Below are 23,397 nucleotides of genomic sequence, written 5' to 3' on the forward strand. Positions count from 1 at the left end.
GCTTTGTTTCTGGATGTTCGTAAAGCCTTTGATTCTTTAACCCACAGTGTTCTTCTATTTAAACTTTCTCATTTTGGCGTAAGAGGTAGTGCGATTTATTGGTTCAAGTCTTTCTTGTCGGGTAGAATAATTTCTGTTGATCCACTTTTTCGATCACCATCAAGGGTTGACCAGGGGGTCCCTCAAGGGTCAGTTTTAGGGCCGGCACTGTTTTTAATTTATATAAATGACCTAATTTTTGCAGTTAGAAATAAAAATCCTCTTTATTGCTGTCGTCTATGTCATCCAACAGTCTCCCTTACTCACAACTATAGTTTGCATACCTTGAATTCTCTTGTTACTTTTGCCGATGATACCACCCTTATTACTTCTGGGAGAACAGAGGATGAGGTTCGTACAAAGTTAGTGGACCTCTTTTATAGAGTTTCAATTTGGTTTGATGCTAACTCTCTTGCCTTAAATGTTTCTAAAACTAGTTTTTTAGTTTTTTCTCGTATATCCCAGGCTTGTCCTCAATTATCTGAAATTCATATATCCAAAGGCTTTATTAGTAGACCAAAGGATGGCCATTTCCGTTTCCTAGGTATTCTCCTATTTGAAAATTTATCTTTTAAACACCATATTGATTTGATTAAAATGAAGGTATGCTGAAACCTCGGTATTCTAAGAAAACTAAAACATATCTTTCCAGGGCCAATTCTAAGAATCCTATTTCATAGCTTAATTCATTCTTATGTTTCCTATTGTTCAGTCATATGGATGTCTACTTTCCCTTCTTTTCTCAAACCGCTTTCGAATACTTATGATAAAGCTATAAATCTTATCCAGGATGTAAATAGTTCGGCAACTAAACCGTTACTTGATATTAAAAAGCTTTATATTCTTTCCTGTGCGTCTTTCGCTTTTCTTCAAATCCATGGTGATATTCCTAGGTCCCTTAGATTTACGTCTTCTTTTGTATCTGATCGGTCAAATTATCAACTCCGTAGTTCTCTAAATATCCAAATTCCCCATACACCAACAATAAGATCCGATTTTAATCCTCTTGTTGCGTGTCATTTAACATGGAACACCCTTCCCGATTCGGTTCGAGAATGCACTCGTTTGGCACCTTCAAAAGACTAGTAAAAAAATATTTGTTTTCATGTGATTAATTTTCTTTACCTTTGCTTGCTGCCAATAGTTTTTTTCATTGATTTCTTTTTTTTATTTTTTATTTTTTATTTTTTTTCGTTTTATTAAGCAAATGCTTTACATGTTAAAAGTTCAAATGCTTATGTTTATATGTTTAAGTATTAATGTTATGTTTATATTGTTTAAATCTTAAGCGTTTAAATGTTTAATATTTATTTGATCTTTTCATAATCCCCCTCCTACAGGCCATCGAGCCTTTGTGAGGATTTGTAGATTGTTATGTAATTATTTTACTGGTATATGGAAAATAAATCTATCTATCTATCTATCTATATCTATCTAGAACTTCAACAAAAACTCTAAGCTAAGACTCTAAGGTAAAACACCAAACTCTTAACTAAAACTAAACTAAACTAGAACTCTAACTGAAACTCAAAGACTTAGCCAAACTAAAACTTTAAGTAAAACTCTAAGCAATGACTCTAAGCTAAAACTCTAAATTCTTAACTGTAACTAAACTAAACTTCAACTCAAACTAAGGTAAAACTTTAAACTCTTAACTAAAACTAAATTAAACTAGAACTCTTAACAAAAACTCTAAGCTAAGACTAAGCCAAAACTCGAAATTCTTAACTAGAACTTAGCCAAACTATAACTTTAAGTAAAACTCTAAGCTATGACTCTAAGCTAAAAACTCTAAATTCTGAAGTGTAACTAAACTAAACTAGAACTCTAAGCTAAGACTCTAAGGTAAAACTCTAAACTCCTAACTAAGACTAAACTAAACTAGAACTCTGAATAAAACTCTAAGCTAAGACTCTAATCTAAAAACTCTATACTCTTAACTAAAACTAAACTAAACTAGAACTTTAACAAAAACTCTAAACTAAGACTCTAAGCTAAAAAACTCTAAACTTTTAACTAAAACTAAACTAAACTAAAACGCTAAGCTAAGTCTCTAAGGTAAAACTTCAAACTCTTACCTATAACTAAGTTGTGGGTGAAAAGACTGGGTACTTCAATTTGTAAAATGGGTTTAGGACGGTCACTAGGAAAAGAGCTTGTTCTGAAATGCCTTTTGAAAAGTATTGCTTGGTATTGGGCATTCAAAAAGCTGTAAAGTTAAGTTGTGGGTGAAAAGGATGAGTACTTCAACTTGTAAAATGGGTTTAGGAGGGACATTAAGAAAGGAACTCTTTGTGAAATGCCTTTTTAAAAAGTATTGATTGGTGTTGGGTGTAAAGGATGGGTACTTCAACTTGTAAAATGGGTTTAGGAAGGACATTAAGAAAAGAAATTGTTCTGAAATGCCCTTTGAAAAGTATGGCTCGGTGTTGGGGAATTCAAAAAGCTGTAAAGTAAAGTTTTGGGTGAAAGGGATAGGTACTTCAATTTGTAAAATGGGTTTAGGACGGTCACTAAGAAAATAACTTGTTCTGAAACGCCTTTGAAAAGTATTGCTTTATGTTGGAGCATTCAAAAAGCTGTAAAGTAAAGTTTTGGGTGAAAAGGATGGGTACTTCAACTTTTAAAATGGGTTTAGGATGGACATTATGAAAAGAACTTGTTCTGAAATGCCTTTGAAAAGTATTGCATGGTGTTGGCGCATTCAAAAGGCTGTAAAGTAAAGTTGTGTGTGAAAAGGATAGGTAATTCAATTTGTAAAATTGGTTTAGGAGGGATATTATGAAAAGAACTTGTTCTGAAATGTGTTTTGAAAAGTATTGCTTGGTGTTGGAGCATTCAAAAAGCTGTTAAGTAAAGTTGGGTATGAAAAGGATGGGTTCTTCAACTTGTAAAATGGATTTAGGATGGACATTATGAAAAGAACTTGTTCTGAAATGCCCTTTGAAAAGTATTGCTTGGTGTTGGAGCATTCAAAAAGCTGTAAAGTAAAGTTGTGTGTAAAAAGGATGGTTACTTTAATTTTTAAAATGGGTTTAGGAGGGGCATTAAGAAAAGAACTTGTTCTGAAATGCCTTTGAAAAGTATTGCTTGGTGTTGGAGCATTTAAAAAGCAGTATAGTAAAGCTGTGTGTGAAAAGGATGGGTACTTCAACTTGTAAAATGGGTTTAGGGTGGACATTAAGAAAATAACTTGTTCTGAAAAGATATAATAAAGCCATAAAAAAGTATTAAAAAAAGGGGGCTCAAGGGGCCTTTGGGGCGCTGGGGGTCCTTTGGGAGCCCGGGGGACCTTTGGGGCCCGGGGGCTTCCTTCGGGTTTGGGGTAGGGGGATTGGAGCCCTTTGGGTTGGGGTAGAGGACCTCACGACACTGTTCAAATGGCACTTGTGTATTATAACGACCACAGAGTTTCACCCTCAAATTCTCTTCTAAAACCTCTTCTAAAATCATCTTTTAAAATGTCTCTAACTGTTTCGCCGAAATAATTCCCTAAAATGTCTAAAACGGTTTCGCCCAAATAACCCCTAATCGTAATTTCAGCGTGTTCCTTTTATTTTTGGCATCCCTGCGCTGTCACATTTGAAATTATTGGGAAAATCTTTCCCGCGTTAATCTATTCATCTCTAAGATGTTTCTTTGAGAATTGTTTCCATGGCGAAGTTTATTAATATCTTTGGAATTCGACCAGTAGAATTGTTTCCAGGGCAAAGTTTATTAATGACTTGGGTCTATTCCTGGAGAATTGTTTCTGGGCGAAGTTTTTAATGTCTGACAGATGATGTCATGGTTGATTGATTTGTCAAGAAAGGGGAATTAATTTGTTGTTACTAAGGGGAATTATTGATTATATTCTCTGCAATCCTCCGTCGCTAATATGTAACCAGCCCTCTGATTGGCTGAGAAGGAAACACGTGATCTAACTGTTTCCCAATTCCTGGACACCTTGACATTTACCCCGAGCGTGCACTTGGCCAAAACAACAACATCAAATAAATTGACCTTTGGAAATTTAGGTCATTGACCCACTTCGATTATGCAATCATTCTCCCTGGGGATGCCATGCCCTTATTTGGTGTACTGACAGAGATAGACTAAATTGTAGATGGCAGCAGGGGTGAGCAATGGGAGTAGCACCTCCCTTTCTACTCACGAGGGAGGGGGAGGGGAGAAATTGGGTGAAAACTTTGAAGTTTCTTCACTAATTTTTTCACTTTTGGAATTAACTTAACACTGGAATATACTGCTAACGAATTTTCTAATTGTATCTGATATTTTTAATTTAACCCAACTGGTTTTTCCTTTTTTGTGATTTACCACCCTTCCTCAATACCACTTCCAAAGAGATTCCTGCGAACATGATTCTTATATAGCTTGCATCATACAAAAAGTATAACAAATTTATATCATACCTTTCCATAACAAATTTACTATGAAAAATAAGTAGCATACAAACAGAATTAAACTAAATGAAACTGATTTATTAGATACCTATACAATATAGGAGAAGTTCGTAAACGAATAAATCAATGCATACGCGTACTAATGAACGTATTTTGGAGGAAATACAACCTCTCGGAGGCATATGGACGCAAAAACATTAAAAATTAAGACAATTTGTATGGAAATACAAGAAAAGCAAGAATATGGAAAAGTTCGCGATTTCACAGCAAAAGACCCTCACCTATCGTAGATAACCCCGTTAAAATGCAACAACGAAAGCAAACGGCCTATAATCTCTTCTTTATGATTGTTTCGTTTGACAAACGGTCATCACATGTTCAAGTTAATAGGGCCGGATAAGGGGCTACTGTAACAATTGGGCCCGATCACGCCCCTTGTTGTAATGGGCCCCATCCTGCCATTAAAATGGACAGAATTTTCTTTTTCAAAATTGTGAAATATTCTCTACGATTCATGTAACCGGTGCCCCAGGAGAGGATCATTTTCGAGGCTAAAACTAATAAAAAATCTAGAAAACGGAATTTGGAAACCAATAGATACATCAAAAGAATCGGCTTATTATGCTGATTACAAATATAAAGTTTTATTAAGTTTTGTGTTGCCCTACCAAAGCCAACAATCCTGAGAAAAATTGCCTGATTTTTGAAAAAGACAGAAAGCACCCCCTAAAAGTCAAAGAACCTTATTGAAAATCAAACCATCAATTGAGCGAATCAGAGGATCCTACTGTATAGGTTTCAAGCTCCTATCTGAAAAAAATTGGAATTTCGTATTTTTTACCTGAAGAATGATCACAGATACGGGTTTGTTTGTTTTGTTTTTTTCCAAGAGATGATCGGAAAGGGGTTATTCCCCGGTAGATACCAGAAAAAGCCGAAATAATATTATTTTCAATAACGATATTTATGTTACGATATTCAATATCGATATTTGGTGCAATATATCGATAAATCAATATCAATATCCAATAGCACCCAACACTAGCAGAGTGTATTATTGCTATTTTTTCTGACCAATGCACTTTGTATAGAAGGAGGTGTCACAAAAACATCTAAAGGAGCTCATTCAATTGGGAATTGAAAGTTCTTTATTATGCTTTTTAAGAGTCAAAAGTTTAGACCTATTCATAGGAAAAAAACAGAAAAAAAGAACAAACTAACTTTTTGAAGTGAACGCTAACCAAGCACATAAAATCCTGAAACAACAAGCAAAGGTCAAGCCAGAAGAAATTGTATTTTGTTCAAAAGTCTAGTTTTTTACTGTTTCTTGTTTTGGTTTTTCCTGTATTGTTTGAGCACTGAGAATGGCTTGGCAGAGGTCCTTGCCAAAATTCTGTTTTTGTGTTTTTGGTTCGTTCATCCAGCTAGCTGAAAATAACCCCTGTTTCTTGTTTTTCTTTAATCATCTTTATATCATTTCCTTTTTTGTCAAAAGGCATGCATGTGGCGTTTAGAATGTGTTTACGCAAAATATACCTGCTGACAAACCCTAATATGCACAAATTAAATCTTAGTTTTGGTGTATATCCCATAAAAAAGAGTAAAAAAGCTTTTCCGGCCAGCTTGAATTTACATCCATTAGTCCTAAGACCGAAAATATATTAGACCAAAAACTTTTTTCGGAACGATTTGAACTTATGTCCAGGGTCAAAGGAATCATGATGTACAAACAATTCTCTGTAGCAAAGGCTCCTTCCCCCCCCCCCAAAAAAAATAAGTTGTAGTTTAAAAATGGACCAAAAACTTTTTATACTGGTTAAAATCTTTTTCCTAGAAACAATTGTGATTCCAATGAAAAAAAAATTTGAAAAAGGCCAGACAACTTTTTCGTCAACCACTTTTTTTTTGTTAAAGACATAATAATTATTCCTTCAACGGGACATAATACTTATTCCTTTTTGTTGGCTTGAAACTTGTATCTATAAGACATAAGTCCAAGGGGACCCCAAAACAGATATTGAGAATGTCGCAGGAAATACTTCTACCGATCAGCTTAAGATTTTCGATGTTGTTCGTTATACTAGGAAGACCACATATTTTGATAGGACGGTCAAGGTACTAGGTGATTCTAGGTGGTACTATGTTCCATTTATTGATGTATTGTAGTTTATTTCAAGCTGGACTTTTTATTTCACCTTGTTTCTGTTATAGAGCAACCTGAATGTTGGTTCTTGTGTATACAGCGAAAATGGCACAGAAATACTTCTCGGTTACGAAGTTTCTGGGCTCGGGCTCGTCGGTGATGGAATATATTTATTTGATTCGTCAAATGCAGAAAATGTGAAGCATCATTATGAGGGTGCCAACACTAGTGAACCAGGTAAGTTCTTTTTGTCTATTAGTTTTAGGTTCTCTAAACCTAACAAAAATCTAGTTTGAACCATTATAAAAGTAGTGTTGACACTGTGGAGCCGACGCACACCTCATAAGCATAACCGCATAAGCACGACATTTGCATAGCCAGTTACTATCTCTATGAGAGGGATGAAGACTGCTTAACTTGGGTGCTTATATGAGCACACATTCAGGTCATGACAATTAAATGAATAAATTTGTTATTTGGGTTGAATGAAACTGGTCTTTTCATACGCGCTTAGGTGAAGTAAATCTGACGCATTTTATAATACGTACCGAATTTTATTGAAACAAAAAGTAACGAATCTGCTACCTCTCTTTCCTTATGACATGTTCTTAAGTAAAGTAAGCAGGCAAACTTATCGTCCCCGATTAATCAAACGCTATGGCATTTTTTTAGAAGGAACTTATGATCAACCATGTACCACCTCCCAGTGACCCCCAATACCCCTCCCCGACCCTCCCCCATCTTTTGGATTCAGAATTTTATAGAGTTAAATATTTTTGGACTTCAAAATGTTCAGGACAGGATTTTTTGGGATTTAGCTATTTTGGGACTTAACTTTTCATGGGTACCATTAATTTTGATGAATTTTACATATCATGGCTGCAGTGGCAGCTGCAACCTAGTAAAGAGCGAACCACGGTCCATAGTAACCAAAAGTTAAAAAACGCGTTTAGAAAAAAAGTGCCTAGTGAAAAAATTTTCCACCTGACACTGATTCAGGAATGGTAACTATAATTTTAGTTCGTACTGAAAATGAAAGTTTATTGAGAAAAGAAACTTATGGCTATTTCGAAAAAAAACTAAAACCCCTCAAAAATGGTGTCATATCAAAATGAAAAGTTTACCATTGGAATCAGCGTAGTCAAAAACCTTATTCAGGGGAATTAAAATCCCCAACTTTGAAAAACAAGAAAAATCACTTTTTTGTATGGGTAGCACTGATCTGTCTCCCTATTTTTTCTCCTTTTTTTTCCAGGGCTAGCATTTTACCAGAACATCATAGGGAGATGCATAATGGCTCATTAGAAAGCTGCTTCTCACATCTACGTCCTTTTTATGAGTTCCACTATCTGCAAGTGCCATTTGAGACAAAAATGGCACATTATGTGCCATTTCTCAAGGAGTAGGGCTATCGGGCTACAAAAATATCGTAGACAGATTTTTAATAGCTCACATTAAAGATATTTCCCATATCTACGTTTTATTTGTGAATTCCAGCACCTGCAACTGCCAGATGGCACTAAAAAAGGCACTACGCCATGTCTTAAGTGGAAAAGGTAGGGGCTAGTGGGCTGCCAGAACTTCTTAGAGAGATGTTTAATGGTTAATTTGAAAGCTATTGCTCATATCTACGTGATTTTTGTCAGTTTTGCTATCCGTAAGTGCCAAATAGCACTGAAAATGGCCTAAGAAAACACAATTATGAACATTGGGTGACTCTAAATATGACACCAAGAATTGCCATTTTCGAGCAGTATGGTGCTTCAGGAAGATATTATACACTACTATGGTGTTACTGTAGACAATAAGATAACCTAGATTTCAAAGTTTCTTCGCTTCTCGATGTGGCTTTTAAATGTTTTTTCAACTATAATTCTACACAAAAGTACGCTTCAATGGTCAAAAGTTTTGATTTGAGCCTTAAAATATCGCTGTAGGAGAGGCCTGTGTGCTAGTTCTAGTGGTGGTAGTTAAGGGAAGAGTAGCGATCTTGTAGATTTAGCTTTTTGATCCTGCCCAGGTTTTGAAAAACACTTTTTGTGTAGTCATTTCATTGCAAAAGGCACTTTTTTCATCTGAAAAAAGAAACGGGGAATAAAACCAAAAGTGTATTTTTTTTTTAGGAATATGACAGTTTATGATGGTTTTATCAAATCAAATGTATAAAAAGTGATTAAATATAAAAATAGAAGTTTAATTGAGCCCTTAAACAGCTCTTATTGAAGTAGCCGTCTAGTTTCTGCAAGTCAGTAGACAGGCTAAGAGGGCTATACGGCTTTTTCAGGCGAAGTCAGTTCAGTAAAAACAGCTTTTTGCTAATCGAAAAACAAAGGTTCCTGAAAAACTTGTATTGTTTTGCGAAATATGGATAATGAATGAATTGTTGAACCGTTGATTTTGAATTGAAGTTATCAAGTATTTTGGGGTATACCAGGTTCGGCACGGGAATTTCTTCTGACGTGTCAAAAAATTTCCGACATGTCAGAAACAACGAAAATCGTGCCGCCATTAGGTTGACCTCTATAAGAACCTGTTGAGGTTGCAATAGGTTGCATCAAGACTGGGCTGGGCAATTGTAGACAAAGAAAGCCAAATTTTTGGAAAATTTTGAGTTTAGGGGGAAGGGGGATTTTCAAAACCTCTTCCCGTGATATAACGTGTCCTCTGAAGTCGATTCTTATGTTTTTAGGACTCTATCTATTAGTTCTTTATAAATATTTAAAGTTCTTTTAAAGTAGAAATTTAGTCAATTTTGAGGCGGGGGAGAAGGGGGATTTCAAAAAAATCCTTTCTTCATATAAATAGATATCTAATGACAATTCTGATGTTTGTAGTGCTCTATGTCTTAGTGCTTTAGAAATATTTAAAAAAGGTTCTAAAGTAAAATTTTGAAAAATTTTGAGTTTGGGGGGATGGGGGATTTTAAAAACCTCGTCTCCTAATGTAACGTGTCCTCTGATATCAATTCTGATGTTTTTAGCAGTCTATGTATTTATACTTTATAAATATTTAAAAAGCTACTAAAGAATAGTTTTAGAAAATTTTTACTTCGTGGGGAAGGGGGATTTCAAAAACATCTTCCCGTAACATAATTTGTCCTCTGAAGTATATTCAGATGTTTTTAGCACTCTATCTATTAGTGCTTTAGAAATATTTTAAAAGCTTCTAAAGTAGAGTTTTGGAAAATTTTGAGTTTGGAGGGAAAAAGGATTTCAAAAACATCTTCCCATAATATAATTTGTCCTCTAAAGATGATTCTGAGGTTTGTAGCGCTCTATGTCTTAGCGCTTTAGAAATATTTAAAAAAGCTTCTAAAGTAAAATTTTGGAAAATTTTGAGTTTGGGGGGAAGGGGGATTTTAAAAACATCTTCCCTTGATATAACGTGTCCTCTGAAGTCGATTCTGATGTTTTTAGCACTCTATCTATTAGTGCATTAGAAATATTTTAAAAGCTTATAAAGTAGAATTTTGGAAAATTTTGAGTTTGGGGGGAAGGGCGATTTCAAAAACATTTTCCCATGACAAAAAGTGTTCTCTGAAGTCGATTCTGATGTATGTAGCGATCTATGTATTAGAGCTTTAGAAATATTTAAAAAAGCTTCTAAAGTTGAAATTTGGAAAATTTTGAATTTGGGGGGAAGGGGGATTTTAAAAACCTCTTCCCGTGATATAACGTGTCCTCTGAAGTCGATTCTGATGTTTTTAGCACTCTATGTCTTTATGCTTTAGAAATATTTAAAAAGCTCCTAAAGTAGAATTTTAGAAAATTTTGAGTTTGGGGGGAAGGGGGATTTCAAAAACATCTTCCCGTAACATAATTTGTCATCTGAATTCGATTTATATGTTTTTAGCACTCTATCTATTAGTGCTTTAGAAATATTTAAAAAGCTTCTAAAGTAGAATTTTGGAAAATTTTGAGTTTGGGGGGAAGGGGGATTTCAAAAACCTCTTCCCATAATATAATTTGTCTTCTAAAGACGATTCTGATGTTTTTAGCGCTCTATGTCTTAGAGCTTTAGAAATATTTAAAAAAGTTTCTAAAGTAAAAATTTGGAAAATTTTGAGTTTGGGGGGAAGGGGGATTTTAAAAACCTCTTCCCGTGATATAACGTGTCCTCTGAAGTTGCTTCTGATGTTTTTAGCACTCTATCTATTAATGCTTTAGAAATATTTAAAAAGCTTCTAAAGTAGAATTTTGGAAAATTTTGAGTTTGGGGGGAAGGGGATTCCAAAAACATCTTCCCGTAACATAATTTGTCCTCTGAAGTTGATTTTGATATTTGTAGTGCTCTATCTATTAGTGCTTTAGAAATATTTAAAAAGCTTCTAAAGTAGAATTTTGGAAAATTTTGAGTTTGGGGGGAAGGGGAATTTAAAAAACATCTTCACTTGACAAAAATTGTCCTCTAAAGTCGATTCTGATGTTTGTAGCTTTATATGTTTTATATCTTTATAAATATTTAAAAAATCTTCTGAAGTAGAATTTTGTACAATTTTGAGTTTGGGGGGAACGGGGATTTCAAAAACATCTTCCTGTAATATAATTTGTCCTCTGAAGTTGATTCTGATATTTGTAGAGCTCTATCTATTAGTGCTTTAGAAATATTTAAAAGGCTTCTAAAGTAGAATTTTGGAAAATTTTGAGTTTGGGGGGAAGGGGGGTTTTAAAAACCTCTTCCCGTGATATAACGTGTCCTATGAAGTCGATTCTTATGTTTTTAGCACTCTATCTATTATTGCATTACAAATATTTTAAAAGCTTCTAAAGTAGAATTTTGGAAAATTTTGAGCTTGGGGGGAAGGGGGATTTCAAAAACATATTTCCATGAGAAAAATTGTCCTCTAAAGTCGATTCTGCTATTTGTAGCGTTATATGTCTTAGCGCTTTAGAAATATTTAAAAAAGCTTCTGAAGTTGAATTTTTGAAAATTTTGAGTTTGGGGGAAAGGGGGATTTTAAAAACCTCTTCCCGTGATATAACGTGTCCTCTGAAGTCGATTCTGATGTTTTTAGCACTATCTATTAAAGCTTTAGAAATATTTAAAAAGCTTTTAAAATAAAATTTTGGAAAATTTTGAGTTAGGGGGCAAGGGGGATTTTAAAACCCTCTTCCCGTGATATAACGTGTCCTCTGAAGTCGATTCTGAAACTTGTAGCGCTCTATCTATTAGTGCTTAGAAATATTTAAAAAAGCTTCTAAAGTAAAATTTTGGAAATTTTTGAGTTTGGGGGGAAGGGGGATTTCAAAAACATCTTCCCGTGATATAACGTGTCCTCTGAAGTTGATTCTGATGTTTTTAGCACTCTATCTATTAATGCTTTAGAAATATTTAAAAAGCTTCTAAATTAGAATTTTGGAAAATTTTGAGTTTGGGGGGAAGGGGGATTCCAAAAACATCTTCCCGTAACATAATTTGTCCTCTGAAGTTGTTTCTGATATTTGTAGTGCTCTATCTATTAGTGCTTTAGAAACATTTAAAAAAGTTTCTAAAGTAGAATTTTGGAAAATTTTGAGATTGGGGGAAAGGGGGATTGTCAAAACATCTTCCTGTGATGTGACATGTCCTCTGAAGTCGATTCTGACGTTTTTAACACTCTATCTATTAGTGCTTTAGAAGTATATTAAAAGCTTCTAAAATAAAATTTTGGAAAATTTTTAGTTAGGGGGGAAGGGGGATTTTAAAAACTTCTTCCCGTGAAATAAAGTGTCCTCTGAAGTTGATTCTAATGTTTTTAGCACTCTATCTATTAGTGCCTTAGAAATATTTGAAAAGCTTCTAAAGTAGAATTTTGGAAAATTTTGAGTTTGGGGGAAGGGGGATTTCAAAAACATCTTCCCATGACACAAATTGTCCTCTAAAGTCGATTCTGCTTTTTGTATCGTTCTATGTCTTAGCGCTTTATAAATATTTAAAAAAGCTTCTTAAGTAGAATTTGTGAAAATTTTGAGTTTGGGGGGAAGGGGGATTCCAAAAACATCTTTCCGTAACATAATTTGTCCTCTGAAGTCTATTTTGATATTTGTAGTGCTCTATCTATTAGTGGTTTAGAAATATTTAAAAGGCTTCTAACGTAGAACTTTGGACATTTTTGAGTTTTGGGGGACGGGGGATTTAAAAAACCTTTTCCTATGATAGAAATTGCAGTTTGAAGTCAATTCTCATGTTTTTTTCACTCTATCTATTACAGCCTTAGAAATGTTTGGAAAGATTCTAAAGTATAATTTTGAGTTTGGGGGGAAGGGGGATTTCAAAAAAATCTTCCCATGACACAAATTGTCCTCTTAAGTCGATTCTGCTGTTTGTAGCGTTCTATGTCTTAGCGCTTTATAAATAATTAAAAAAGCTTCTGAAGTAGAATTTTGGACAATTTTGAGTTGTGGGAGAAGGAAGATTTTAAGAATAACTTCCCGTGATATAACGTGTCATCTGAACTCACTTCTGAAGTTTTTAGCAGTATCTATTAGTGATTTACAATTATTTAAAAAGATTTTAAAATAAAATTTTGGAAAGTTTTGATTTATGGGGAAAGGGGGATTTTAAAACCCTCTTCTCGTGATATAACGTGTCCTCTGAAGTCGATTCTGAAACTTGTAGCGCTCTATTAGTGCTTTAGAAATATTTAAAAAGCTTTTAAAATAAAATTTTGGAAATTTTTGAGTTAGGGGGAAAGGGGGATTTTAAAAACCTCTTCCCGTGATGTAACGTATTCTCTGAAGTCGATTCTGATGTTTTTAGCACTCTATCTATTAGTGCTTTAGAGATATTTAAAAACCTTCTAAAGTAGAATTTTGGAAAATTTTGAGTTTGGGGGGAAGGGGGATTTTAAGAAAATCTTCCCGTAATATAACGTGTACTCTGAAGTCGATTCTGATGTTTTCAGCACTGTATCTATTATTGCTTTATAAATATTTAAAAAGCTTCTAAAATAGAATTTTGGAAAATTTTTAGTTTGGGGGGACGGGGGATTTCAAAAACATCTTCCAGTGATATAATCACGTGTCCTCTGAAGTCGATTCTGATGTTTTCAAATCCTTTCCCTAATTAATACAGTTTAAATGGTCTTATCAACAGAGTTGTTTGGCATGTGCCTGCTACCCTCAAGGGTAAGGGTTTCTGATAAGGCAAGTGTGACATCACAACAAGCCTGGCTTCATATACCATAAAGAAAGTCAGCATGGGTTGAAAATTAAATGGCTTAGGATTTAAATAGGATTTTGGAATATATTTTAATGAACAAGGTTAAAAGCAGAAGTTGTGTAAGGTAAGCAGTGATTTATATTTATGATAGTAATATAGTATGAAATATTATTTAAAAAAAACTAGTAATGTTCAGTAATTTACAATTATATAGGGGGGGATGAGTGGAGGTAGGTACTTCAAAGTACCTTCCCGGGACAAACCTTAGCATGTACATCCATCCCTGAAAGTTTCATTTTCCTAACCCAACTTCTTTTCAAGATAGACAAAAGTAACTTAAGTAGAACTCTACCAAAAAGGCATTGAATGGTATAATCACACTTTATTTGTGAGTGAGTTATATGATTTGGTTGAAATTTACCAAGACAGCAGCTTTATAGCGCATTAACAGGTATATTTTAAGCCTTGGAAACTTTTCTGAATGTTTTGTTCACCTATCTTAGCTGCTTTCCAAGATAGCTAGAAGTCCCTCAACTAGAACTTTATGCCTACAGCAGATAAAAACCCTATGGTACTGAGGGATATCTACATTTTGTTTCCTAGCCTTATTATTTTTCTTTGACCATCCATCAGTTTGAATAGCTAATAAAGAAATCATTGCTCAAAAACAAATTATTTATCCTAGTGCATTGCTTCATTAGGCTAATAGCCTCGGCTATATTTCAAATCCTATTTTGGGCAAAATTCAGTGAGCCTTATCAAAACGAATACCCAGGACCATACTATAAGTATACACATTTAGATTAGTTCTAGGTATAGAACATTTTAAAATAGATTTATGTAGGTTGACTAGGATAATGGAATAAACTTTGAGGGCTTACCTGTCATACTGCCATGATTAGCTTGAGCCATTGCTGATACATGACACCAGGTTCTCTTCACAACCTCTCTATTGCAGTATAATGGCTCTGATTTTACATACAAATGCCTGTTTGAATGTACTAAATCAATGAACATTTCCCAGTAAGAAAATGATTTTCCATTCCATGCCATTTTTTAAATTTCTCTGATTATTCAATACAGATGAATAAGAAAAATAGAAACGTGTTCTATTTTAGTCTTATTAGCGCAATTCTGCTTTTACACGCTATTGCTCAAATATAACAGATCTTTATTACCACTATCTGCCAATTAAGACAAGCCAATACACCAATTAAGACGGGGCTTTAGAGTAACGGTAGTGAGACTATTAACTGTATACACTTAGTACCTTCTGGCTAGTTGAAAATTCACCACAACTTACATTTAAAGATCTAGCTTAATGTAAGTCGTTCTTAAAATATTTCTTTGTGCGCATTAAAAGTTTTTAAATCAAAGAAGCTCATCCCCTGTAAACCATGGATAACAGAGGATAGAATTGAGAAAAAAGAATTAAGAAATCGGCATTATGAAATATATTTGGATTCCAAAAGGGATGAGTCTTTTATTTTATTTACAAAGCTGTGAAATCTGGTGAATAGCCTTAGAGGGAAAGCAGTGTCTGATTATTATGGAAATAAGTTAGCGGGAAATAAAGGTAGTAAGAAAAAAAAATAGGGGAATAATTGAAATGAAATCATTGGTGGTAATAGAAAAGAGACCGCAGAAAACTTTAATTTAGGAGGGTGTAACCAAGGAGATTCAATTAAATTTGTAATTAAGTTTGCTAATTTTTTTTCGAATATTGTTTCCGAGGAGCAATGTAGTGTTAGCAATAGATATCATTAAATTTTGTGCAATACTTCTAATGACGTCCGTGGGGAAATATTACTCATGGAATTCTATCAATGCACGAGTGAAGAAGTTCAGAAAGTTGTGCAGTCACTTCTAAGTCTGATTCTGCTGATGTTGATGGTTTGTTCACCTGAGCTTTCAAAGTGATTTTAGGATATATTCTTCCCTGTATAGCTTTTATTATTAATCTTACCCTAGAATCGTTCTAGGGTATGCTTATTGACATTAAAAATGTCTCTCTTTTAAGAACAGCCTCTCTGAACATGCTGACGATTTCTGAAAATTTTTAGATCCATGGACAAAATGTTGAATAATTTTTTGAATTTTTGTTTGGCAAAATAGAATTTAGTTTTTACTTAGGTACAATCAGACACATTCATTGACAGGGTTTCCACTTGTACTTAAGGTCCTACAAAGTCACTTAAACTGGAAAAGGTCTCTAAAATTCCATAAAACAGCTCTCAATTCCCTAAAAGTTCCTGTTTTGTATAATAAATCCTGCCAACACTTCAGCCAAGAACTCTTTTTTAGTATATTAGTAACCTTTTGTGTCCTGAAGACTGCAAAACAATTTTAAGGCTACCAGCATCCCAGTCTTATTGATAATGATGCACCAAAATTTTTGATGCGCTTCGCTTCTGAAGTCACTTAAGCTGCTGCATTTCTTTGTAATCATTGTTTTAGATATGTATTGCCTGAGATTTGATATTTTTTCTTAGCTTGCTCTTTATACACCTCAGATATTGCTTGACGAATTTTTATTGCAGTAGAAGGTTAAAATTTACGATATGAATAATACTTGTCATGTTTATTTACTTTAAAAAAAAAGGCGAATGAAAGTCAGTTTAAAACTGAATTTTTTTCCGCAGAGGTTAGGAGTGAACTTGAAAATAAATAATAAGCAAGTTATTACTTCGCAATTTATGCAACATGTATCAATAAAACTACCTCACTTAACAAAACAAATTAGAGTTTCAAATTGGGAATGGTCCTTTTTTGTTTCGTTTTGTCATAGAAAAGGCAGTGTAATTTCGGAAAAAATGCGTATATCACATAAACGGACTCTTGAAATTTCCTTTTATTTTTCGAACTTTTTGCAATATTTGTGCTTTATTGAAAAAACAAAATGATAGGCCGGTATGATTTTGTGGAGTAGAAATATTAAGCACTTGATTTTGTTTTACATTGCAAATGCAAGTATGTTGGAATCTTTTGTTTTGAATTTGCTTAAAATGGTACTCCTGAAAAGGGCATTAGAACTTACCGTTTCAAATCGAAACAGCAACTCTCGAAGTTTTTCGGACAACTCATTCTATATGAAGTGCCATGGTCAGAAAAAAAAACAAGTAAATAAATAACACATTGTGCCCACATCGCTTCATGGGATGTTTCGCTCTGAACTCACCTAAATTCGTATGCTTTGTGGTTATTATTATGTAAACAAATCTCAAGTGAAAGTGAAATTCTGATCGAAGCTTTAAATTCTCTTGGTACTTGTATGAAATACCTCCTACCTACTATTGTTCATATAAATTTTTCCGGCGCTCAATCCTAATAAAATATACCAAAGTAAAATTAAAATATAATACTTCAGAAACAAATTTGGGCTATATATTTGCAAATTAGGGGGGCGGGGATAAAGTATAGCGGATCTGTTTCTCTGACGATCAATCCTAATGAAATATATGATGAAAATATAATACTTTATTAACCAAATTTCTGAAACTACAGAGGTAATTAGCCCCCCTCCCTAATGTGCAAATATATAATCCAAATTTGTTTGTAAAAAAACATCAACAAAAAAAAACAGTTATGCTTAGGTTCTACTTAGATGAAGAATATTACTTGGGGGATATTTTATACAAAAATTTACCATTCTCTTTACCAGTGATAGAATTAACGCTATAAGTTCATTTTTTGTTTTGTGCTTATAATAACTCTTTAGTTGAAGAAACCCTTTTTTTTCATGAGGTTTTTAGAGAATTTAGAATTGAGATTTTATAGAACTAACACTATAAGTTCATTTGTTGTTTCGTGCTTATAATAACTCTTCAGTTGAAGAAACCATTTTTTTTTTTGCATGAGGTTTTTAGAGAATTTAGAATTGAGGTTTTATAGAATTAACACTATGAGTTTATTTTTTGTTTCGTGCTTATAATAAATCTTCAGTTGAAGAAACCATTTTTTTTGCATGATGATCTTAGAGAATTTAGAATTGAGGTTTTATAGAATTAACACTATAAGTTAATTTTTTGTTTCGTGCTTATAATAACTCTTCAGTTGAAGAAACCCTTTTTTTTGCATGAGGTTTTTAGAGAATTTAGAATTGAGATTTTATAGAATTAACACTATAAGTTCATTTGTTGTTTCGTGCTTATAATAACTCTTCAGTTGAAGAACCAATTTTTTTTTGCATGAGGTTTTTAGAGACTTTAGAATTGAGATTTTATAAAATTAACACTATAAGATCATTTTTTGTTTCGTGCTTATAATAATTCTTCAGTTGAAAAAACCCTTTTTTTTGTATGAGGTTTTTAGAGAATTTAGAATTGAGGTTTTATAGAATTAACACTATAAGTAAATTTTTAGTTTCTTGCTTATAATAACTCTTCAGTTGAAGAAACAATTTTTTTGCATGAGAATTTAGAGAATTTAGAATTGAGGTTTTATAGAATTAACACTATAAGTAAATTTTTAGTTTCTTGCTTATAATAACTCTTCAGTTGAAGAAACAATTTTTTTGCATGAGAATTTAGAGAATTTAGAATTGAGGTTTTATAGAATTAACACTATAAGTAAATATTTAGTTTCTTGCTTATAATAACTCTTCAGTTAAAGAAACCATTGTTTTTGCATGAGGTTCTTAGAGAATTTAGAATTGAGGTTGAATAGAACTAACACTATAAGTTCATTTGTTGTTTCATGCTTATAATGACTCTTCAGTTGAAAAAACCATTTTTTTGGATGAGGCTCTTAGAGAATTTAGAATTGAGGTTTTATAGAATTAGCACTATAAGTTCATTTTTTGTTTCGTGCTTATAATAACTCTTTAGTTGAAGAAACCCTTTTTTTTGCATGAGGTTTTTAGAGAATTTAGAATTGAGGTTTTATAGAATTAACACTATAAGTTCATTTGTTGTTTCGTGCTTATAACTCTTCAGTTGAAAAAAACATTTATAACTCTTCAGTTGAAAAAACCATTTTTTTGCATGAATTTTCATCGGAGGAGGGATTTTGACGGGAAAGTTAAGTATTTTTCAGTAGAAAAACACTTCCGAGGAATATGCCAATTGACCTCGAGGTGAATTGAATTTATCAAGTATTTTGGGCATCGGAGCCTTGAGCCTAGAAGACCCTGTTGAGGGGGGAACATGTTCCGGCACCTAGGTTGATCTAAAATGCCCAAATCAAGATTAAATTCCTCATAGATTTTGTCCGTATTTTTACACATAATGTCTAACAGAGTTAACACGTCACTTGACAAATACAGCTTGCAGTAGTCAAAGCCATTTTTACACCCTTCCTCTGCCCACACTTTTTTGGCAAAACTGTATTCATCGGGGATGCACCTACGATCATGTAGACTATCGTAAAACGATTCAATCAGAGAAATAGTTTCCTCGGTGAATCTTGACATGGAACAATAATAATCATAAGGATATATGCCCTTGACCGTCAACAAATCATATAAATCAATTGGAAAGTGTTGATTGAGAAGGGGGAAAGCGTTGCAGCCGTCATCGTTTTTCTGCACCTGAATTAATTCGCTCAATGTTTTAGGGAAAAAACTGTAGGAATCTAAAAAGTGAATTGTGTTCGTTTACTCAACAGTGTTTTCAAAAAATCTCCACATAAATTCAAAAAAAAGCAACTTTTCCGATGATTTAGGTATGATTTTATAAGAAAAGCTGCCTATCACCCATGAATTATCCACTTTTCCATTTCTTTGTAGACGTGCCATTGCAGGTAGCACATACTTCAGATCATAGTTAGTTATGTATAAAAACCGGAAGAAAGGGTTGTTGTTTAATTTTTAGAATGTTCGCTCTGATCTAAATGAGGAAAGGCACATGGGGCAATAGAGACATTCTCCTTTGTTCTTGCTTTGAGATAAGAGTCGACTTATTGCTATAACGGGGAAAAAATTACCATAGGAATTTACATCTTTGTGAGGCTTATAAAAAGCCCATACCCAGTTTTTTACATTTTCTACCCTCAGTTTCCTAACTGAATATAAAGCCCCTTTTCTATTTGTTTTTTTTCCCCCATTTAAAAAGACAGTGTAATGCTGGAGAAAAACCACCCCCAAACCAAGATTTTTATTTGATTTCTCGAATACGGCTATTTCTTTCAAGGACACCGGATACTTCCCCTCCAAACAATCAAAATTTACTTTAGGGAAATTTTCTCCACCGTTACGAGCAAGGCTTTCGAGATTTTTTATTGTTGAATCTTTGTTTAATGTTTTATGGGCTGCTGCTAAAAATGCATATTTAAAGCATTGCAGCCCCGTGTCAAATCTGAAACCCTGAACCCCTCCTGTAGCCGACAAATCTGGATTGCATTTTATTTTTAGATTACCCGCTCCCCCTTAAAATAATTTTTTTTTAAATCTACTGATATTCAGATCCATGTGTTCAATGTATAAAATTGTGGACCCACTTCCCCTCTCATTAAACGTATCCAAAGTTGATATTAATTTATTTACCCAGTTGAAAAAGTTGTCCTCAAATTCATTTAGACCTGGGTAAAAAGTCTGGTTGCCAGTTGAAAAATGAAAATAAAAAATATCACCAGATGTCCCCTTTTGTAACTAAACTTTTTTATTCACTTATGTTTTAAACCCCCCCTTGGCCCCCCCCCAATTCTGAATCTGAATCTCAATTTGTGCTCTAATTCTGTCGATGTAGCTATGGAGAACATTCACAGGGTCAGTTAAAATAATGCTCCCGACAACCACGATTTCTTCGGGAGGGTTAAAATCTACCCTATATGTTTGTAAGTGACCTAGAGCAGACTCTAACAAATAAAATTCACGTAATTCCGGGGACATGACACTATTTTCATGTCCTGCACGTATTTGTAGAGGACCCAATTCAGTAATTATAAGACTATCGTCAAAAGTGTCCCCGGGAAAATTAGGTCCAACAATGTGCATTGTTATTGCTTTATCATTAAGTGGAATGATGGGGGGTGACAAACAATTGTCAATAACACCACTCCCAGTCTGTTCAACTACAGTGGATGGAAATGGTAAGAGGCCTCCTAGTACATATTCCGAGGTGCTTGTGGACAATTGATCGAGCCAGCCTCTATTGTCCTGTGACGTAATTTCTATTTGAGGACCCGGTTCAGTTACACTAGTAACATCACCTAAATGTTCATGCATAAATCTATCTACCCAGTCCGGATCCTCTATCATGTCAATATCACAAGTTAAATCGTCTAGGCTAGCCATTTCCCCAAAAACATCATTAAGGAAACCCCTACACCATTCCATATTATCTACAACTAATATAGATCGTCTCTGAATTCCATTAGCGGTGACAATATTTGTTAAGTCAAGGCTGATGTTTCATTATTCAACAGCGGCGCTATATCATTAATGTGTAGAAAAAGGTTTTCTTTTCAATGTAAAATAAGCATTATTTTTATAAAGTTAATAAAATATGTCAATTTTTCATAGTCATTGTCCCACCACCTGAACAATTAAAAGAAGAAAAAAAAGTTACATTGCTATATGTCTTTCATAATGACAACTGAACATGTTAAAAATATATATTTTTTTAGTCAGGAAAATAAGTCTTATTCTTAGAGGATAAGTTAGAACAAGCAAATGATATATAAAACTAATGGTTTTATTAAAAAAAAATAAAAAATTTCAGAATAAAAATGCAAAATAGGGATCCAACTCTAGTGCTTGTCCCTCTTGATTGTAATCAAACAGTTCGTGGTAACGAACTGCAAGTAAGGAGCGACCCGGCTCAATGGTAACCGAAACTCTAAAAAACGGGATTTTGATACCAATAGATACATCAAAAGAATCAGATTTTAATGCTGATTTCAAATATATAAGTTTCATTAAGTTTAGTCCTACCCATCAAAAGTTACGCGCCTGAGAAAATTTGGCTCATTTTTGAAAAAAGGAGGAAACACCCCCTAAAAAATATAGAACCTTAATGAAAATCACACCATCATATTCAGCGTATCAGAGAACCCTACTGTAGAGGTTTCAAGCACCTATCTATAAAAATGTGGAATATTACATTTTTTGCGAGAAGAAAGATCACGAATGCATGTTTATTCGTTTTTTTGTTTTTTGTTGTTTTTTTTTCCCAGGAGTCATTGTATCGACCCAGTGGTCCTAGAACATCGTGGAAGGGCGCGTTGGAACTGATACAAAAAGTCCTAGTGCCCTTTTAAAGTGACCAAAAAACATGGAGGGCAACTAGGCCCCCACCCACGCTCATTTTTTTCCCAAACTCACCCGATCAAAATTTTGAGATAGCCATTTTGTTCATCATGGTCGAAAATATGATAAAAATGTCTTTTAGGATGACTTGATCCCCCAAAGTCCCCAGGGGAGGGCTGAAAGTTATGAACTTTACTCAATGTTAACATATAGTATTGGTTATTGGGAAGTATACAGACTTTTTCAGAGGAGATTTTTTCTGGTAGGTGGGGGAAGGAGAGGGTCGGGGGCTATATGGAAGGATCTTTCCATGAAGGAAGTTTTCATGGGGAAAGGGAAATTGCTATGAAGGGGGCACCGGATTTTCCAGCATTATTAAAGAAAAAGATCAGGAATTAAATAAAAAAAAAACAAGTTTTTCAACTGATCAACTGATTGTGATTAAGAGGTCATTTTTAAAGAACTGGAAAAAAAATTCGAACTACAGTTTAAAGAGCAGGGTATTGACTAGGGGGCGAACCCCCTAATATACGTGTTAAAAATTTATGAATATAGAAGTTCGTTACGTAAGTTAATTCTAAGTTACGTATATTTATTACTAATAAAAACGTTCGTAAATAAAATTAAACAAGTTTCGAGAAAGCCATTTAACCAAATATAATATGCAAATTTTGTTTTGATTATTCATGTACGGTGAGCCAATATCAAAACCTGCATTAATTCAAAAACGTTCAAAAATCAAATAAAAAAAAAACAAGTTTTTTTAACTGAAAGTAAGGAACGACGTTAAAACTTGAAACGAACAGAAATTGTTCCGTATATGAAAGGGGCTGTCCCCTCCTCAACGCCTCGCTCTTTACGCTAAAGTTTGACTTTCTCACAACTCTATTTTTTTAAACAATAAAAAAACTTTAGCGTAAAGAGCGAGGCGTTGAGGAGGGGACAGCCCCTTCATAACCGAAACTCTATAAAACGGGATTGGCTGGGGGAGGGGCAGGGCCTATTGTTTACATATAGTATAGGTTATTGCGAAGTATACAGACATTTTCCGGGTGGATTTTTCTGGTAGGGGGGGGGCTGGGGGAGGGGTTTACATGGGAGGAATCTTTTCATAGAGGAATTTTGCATGCGGAAGGGAATTTTTCATGAAGGGGGTGCCGGATTTCCCAGCATTATTTAAAAAACGATCAGAAATTAAATAAAAAAAACAAGTTTTTTAAACTGAAAGTAAGCAGCGACATTAAAACTTAAAACGAAAAGAAATTATTCCGTATATGAAAGGGGCTGTCCCCTCCTCAACGCCTCGCTCTTTACGCTAAAGTTTGACTCTGTCTCACAACTTTATTTTTTAAAACAATAAAAAACTTTAGCGTAAAGAGCGAGGCGTTGAGGGGGACAGCCTTTCATATACGGAATAATTTCTGTTTGTTTTAAGTTTTAATGTCGCTCCTTACTTTCAGTTTAAAAAACTTGTTTTTTTATTTAAT

General features: G+C 34.0%; 1 protein-coding gene across 1 annotated transcript in view; it reads left to right on the forward strand.

The window, feature by feature from the left end:
- Positions 1 to 23,397, forward strand: part of LOC148945934 (uncharacterized) — a 72,071-nt gene that overhangs the window by 20,235 nt on the left and 28,439 nt on the right. Inside the window, exon 3 of the mRNA XM_089097555.1 lies at positions 6,654 to 6,822. Within this exon, the coding sequence (XP_088953681.1) occupies positions 6,654 to 6,822 (169 nt within the window). The remainder of the gene's footprint in view (positions 1 to 6,653; positions 6,823 to 23,397) is intronic.

The sequence above is a fragment of the Artemia sp. Qi Xiang Cuo genome, chromosome 12, assembly GCF_049724085.1.
Source record: "Artemia sp. Qi Xiang Cuo chromosome 12, ASM4972408v1, whole genome shotgun sequence".
NCBI lineage: Eukaryota > Metazoa > Arthropoda > Branchiopoda > Anostraca > Artemiidae > Artemia > Artemia sp. Qi Xiang Cuo.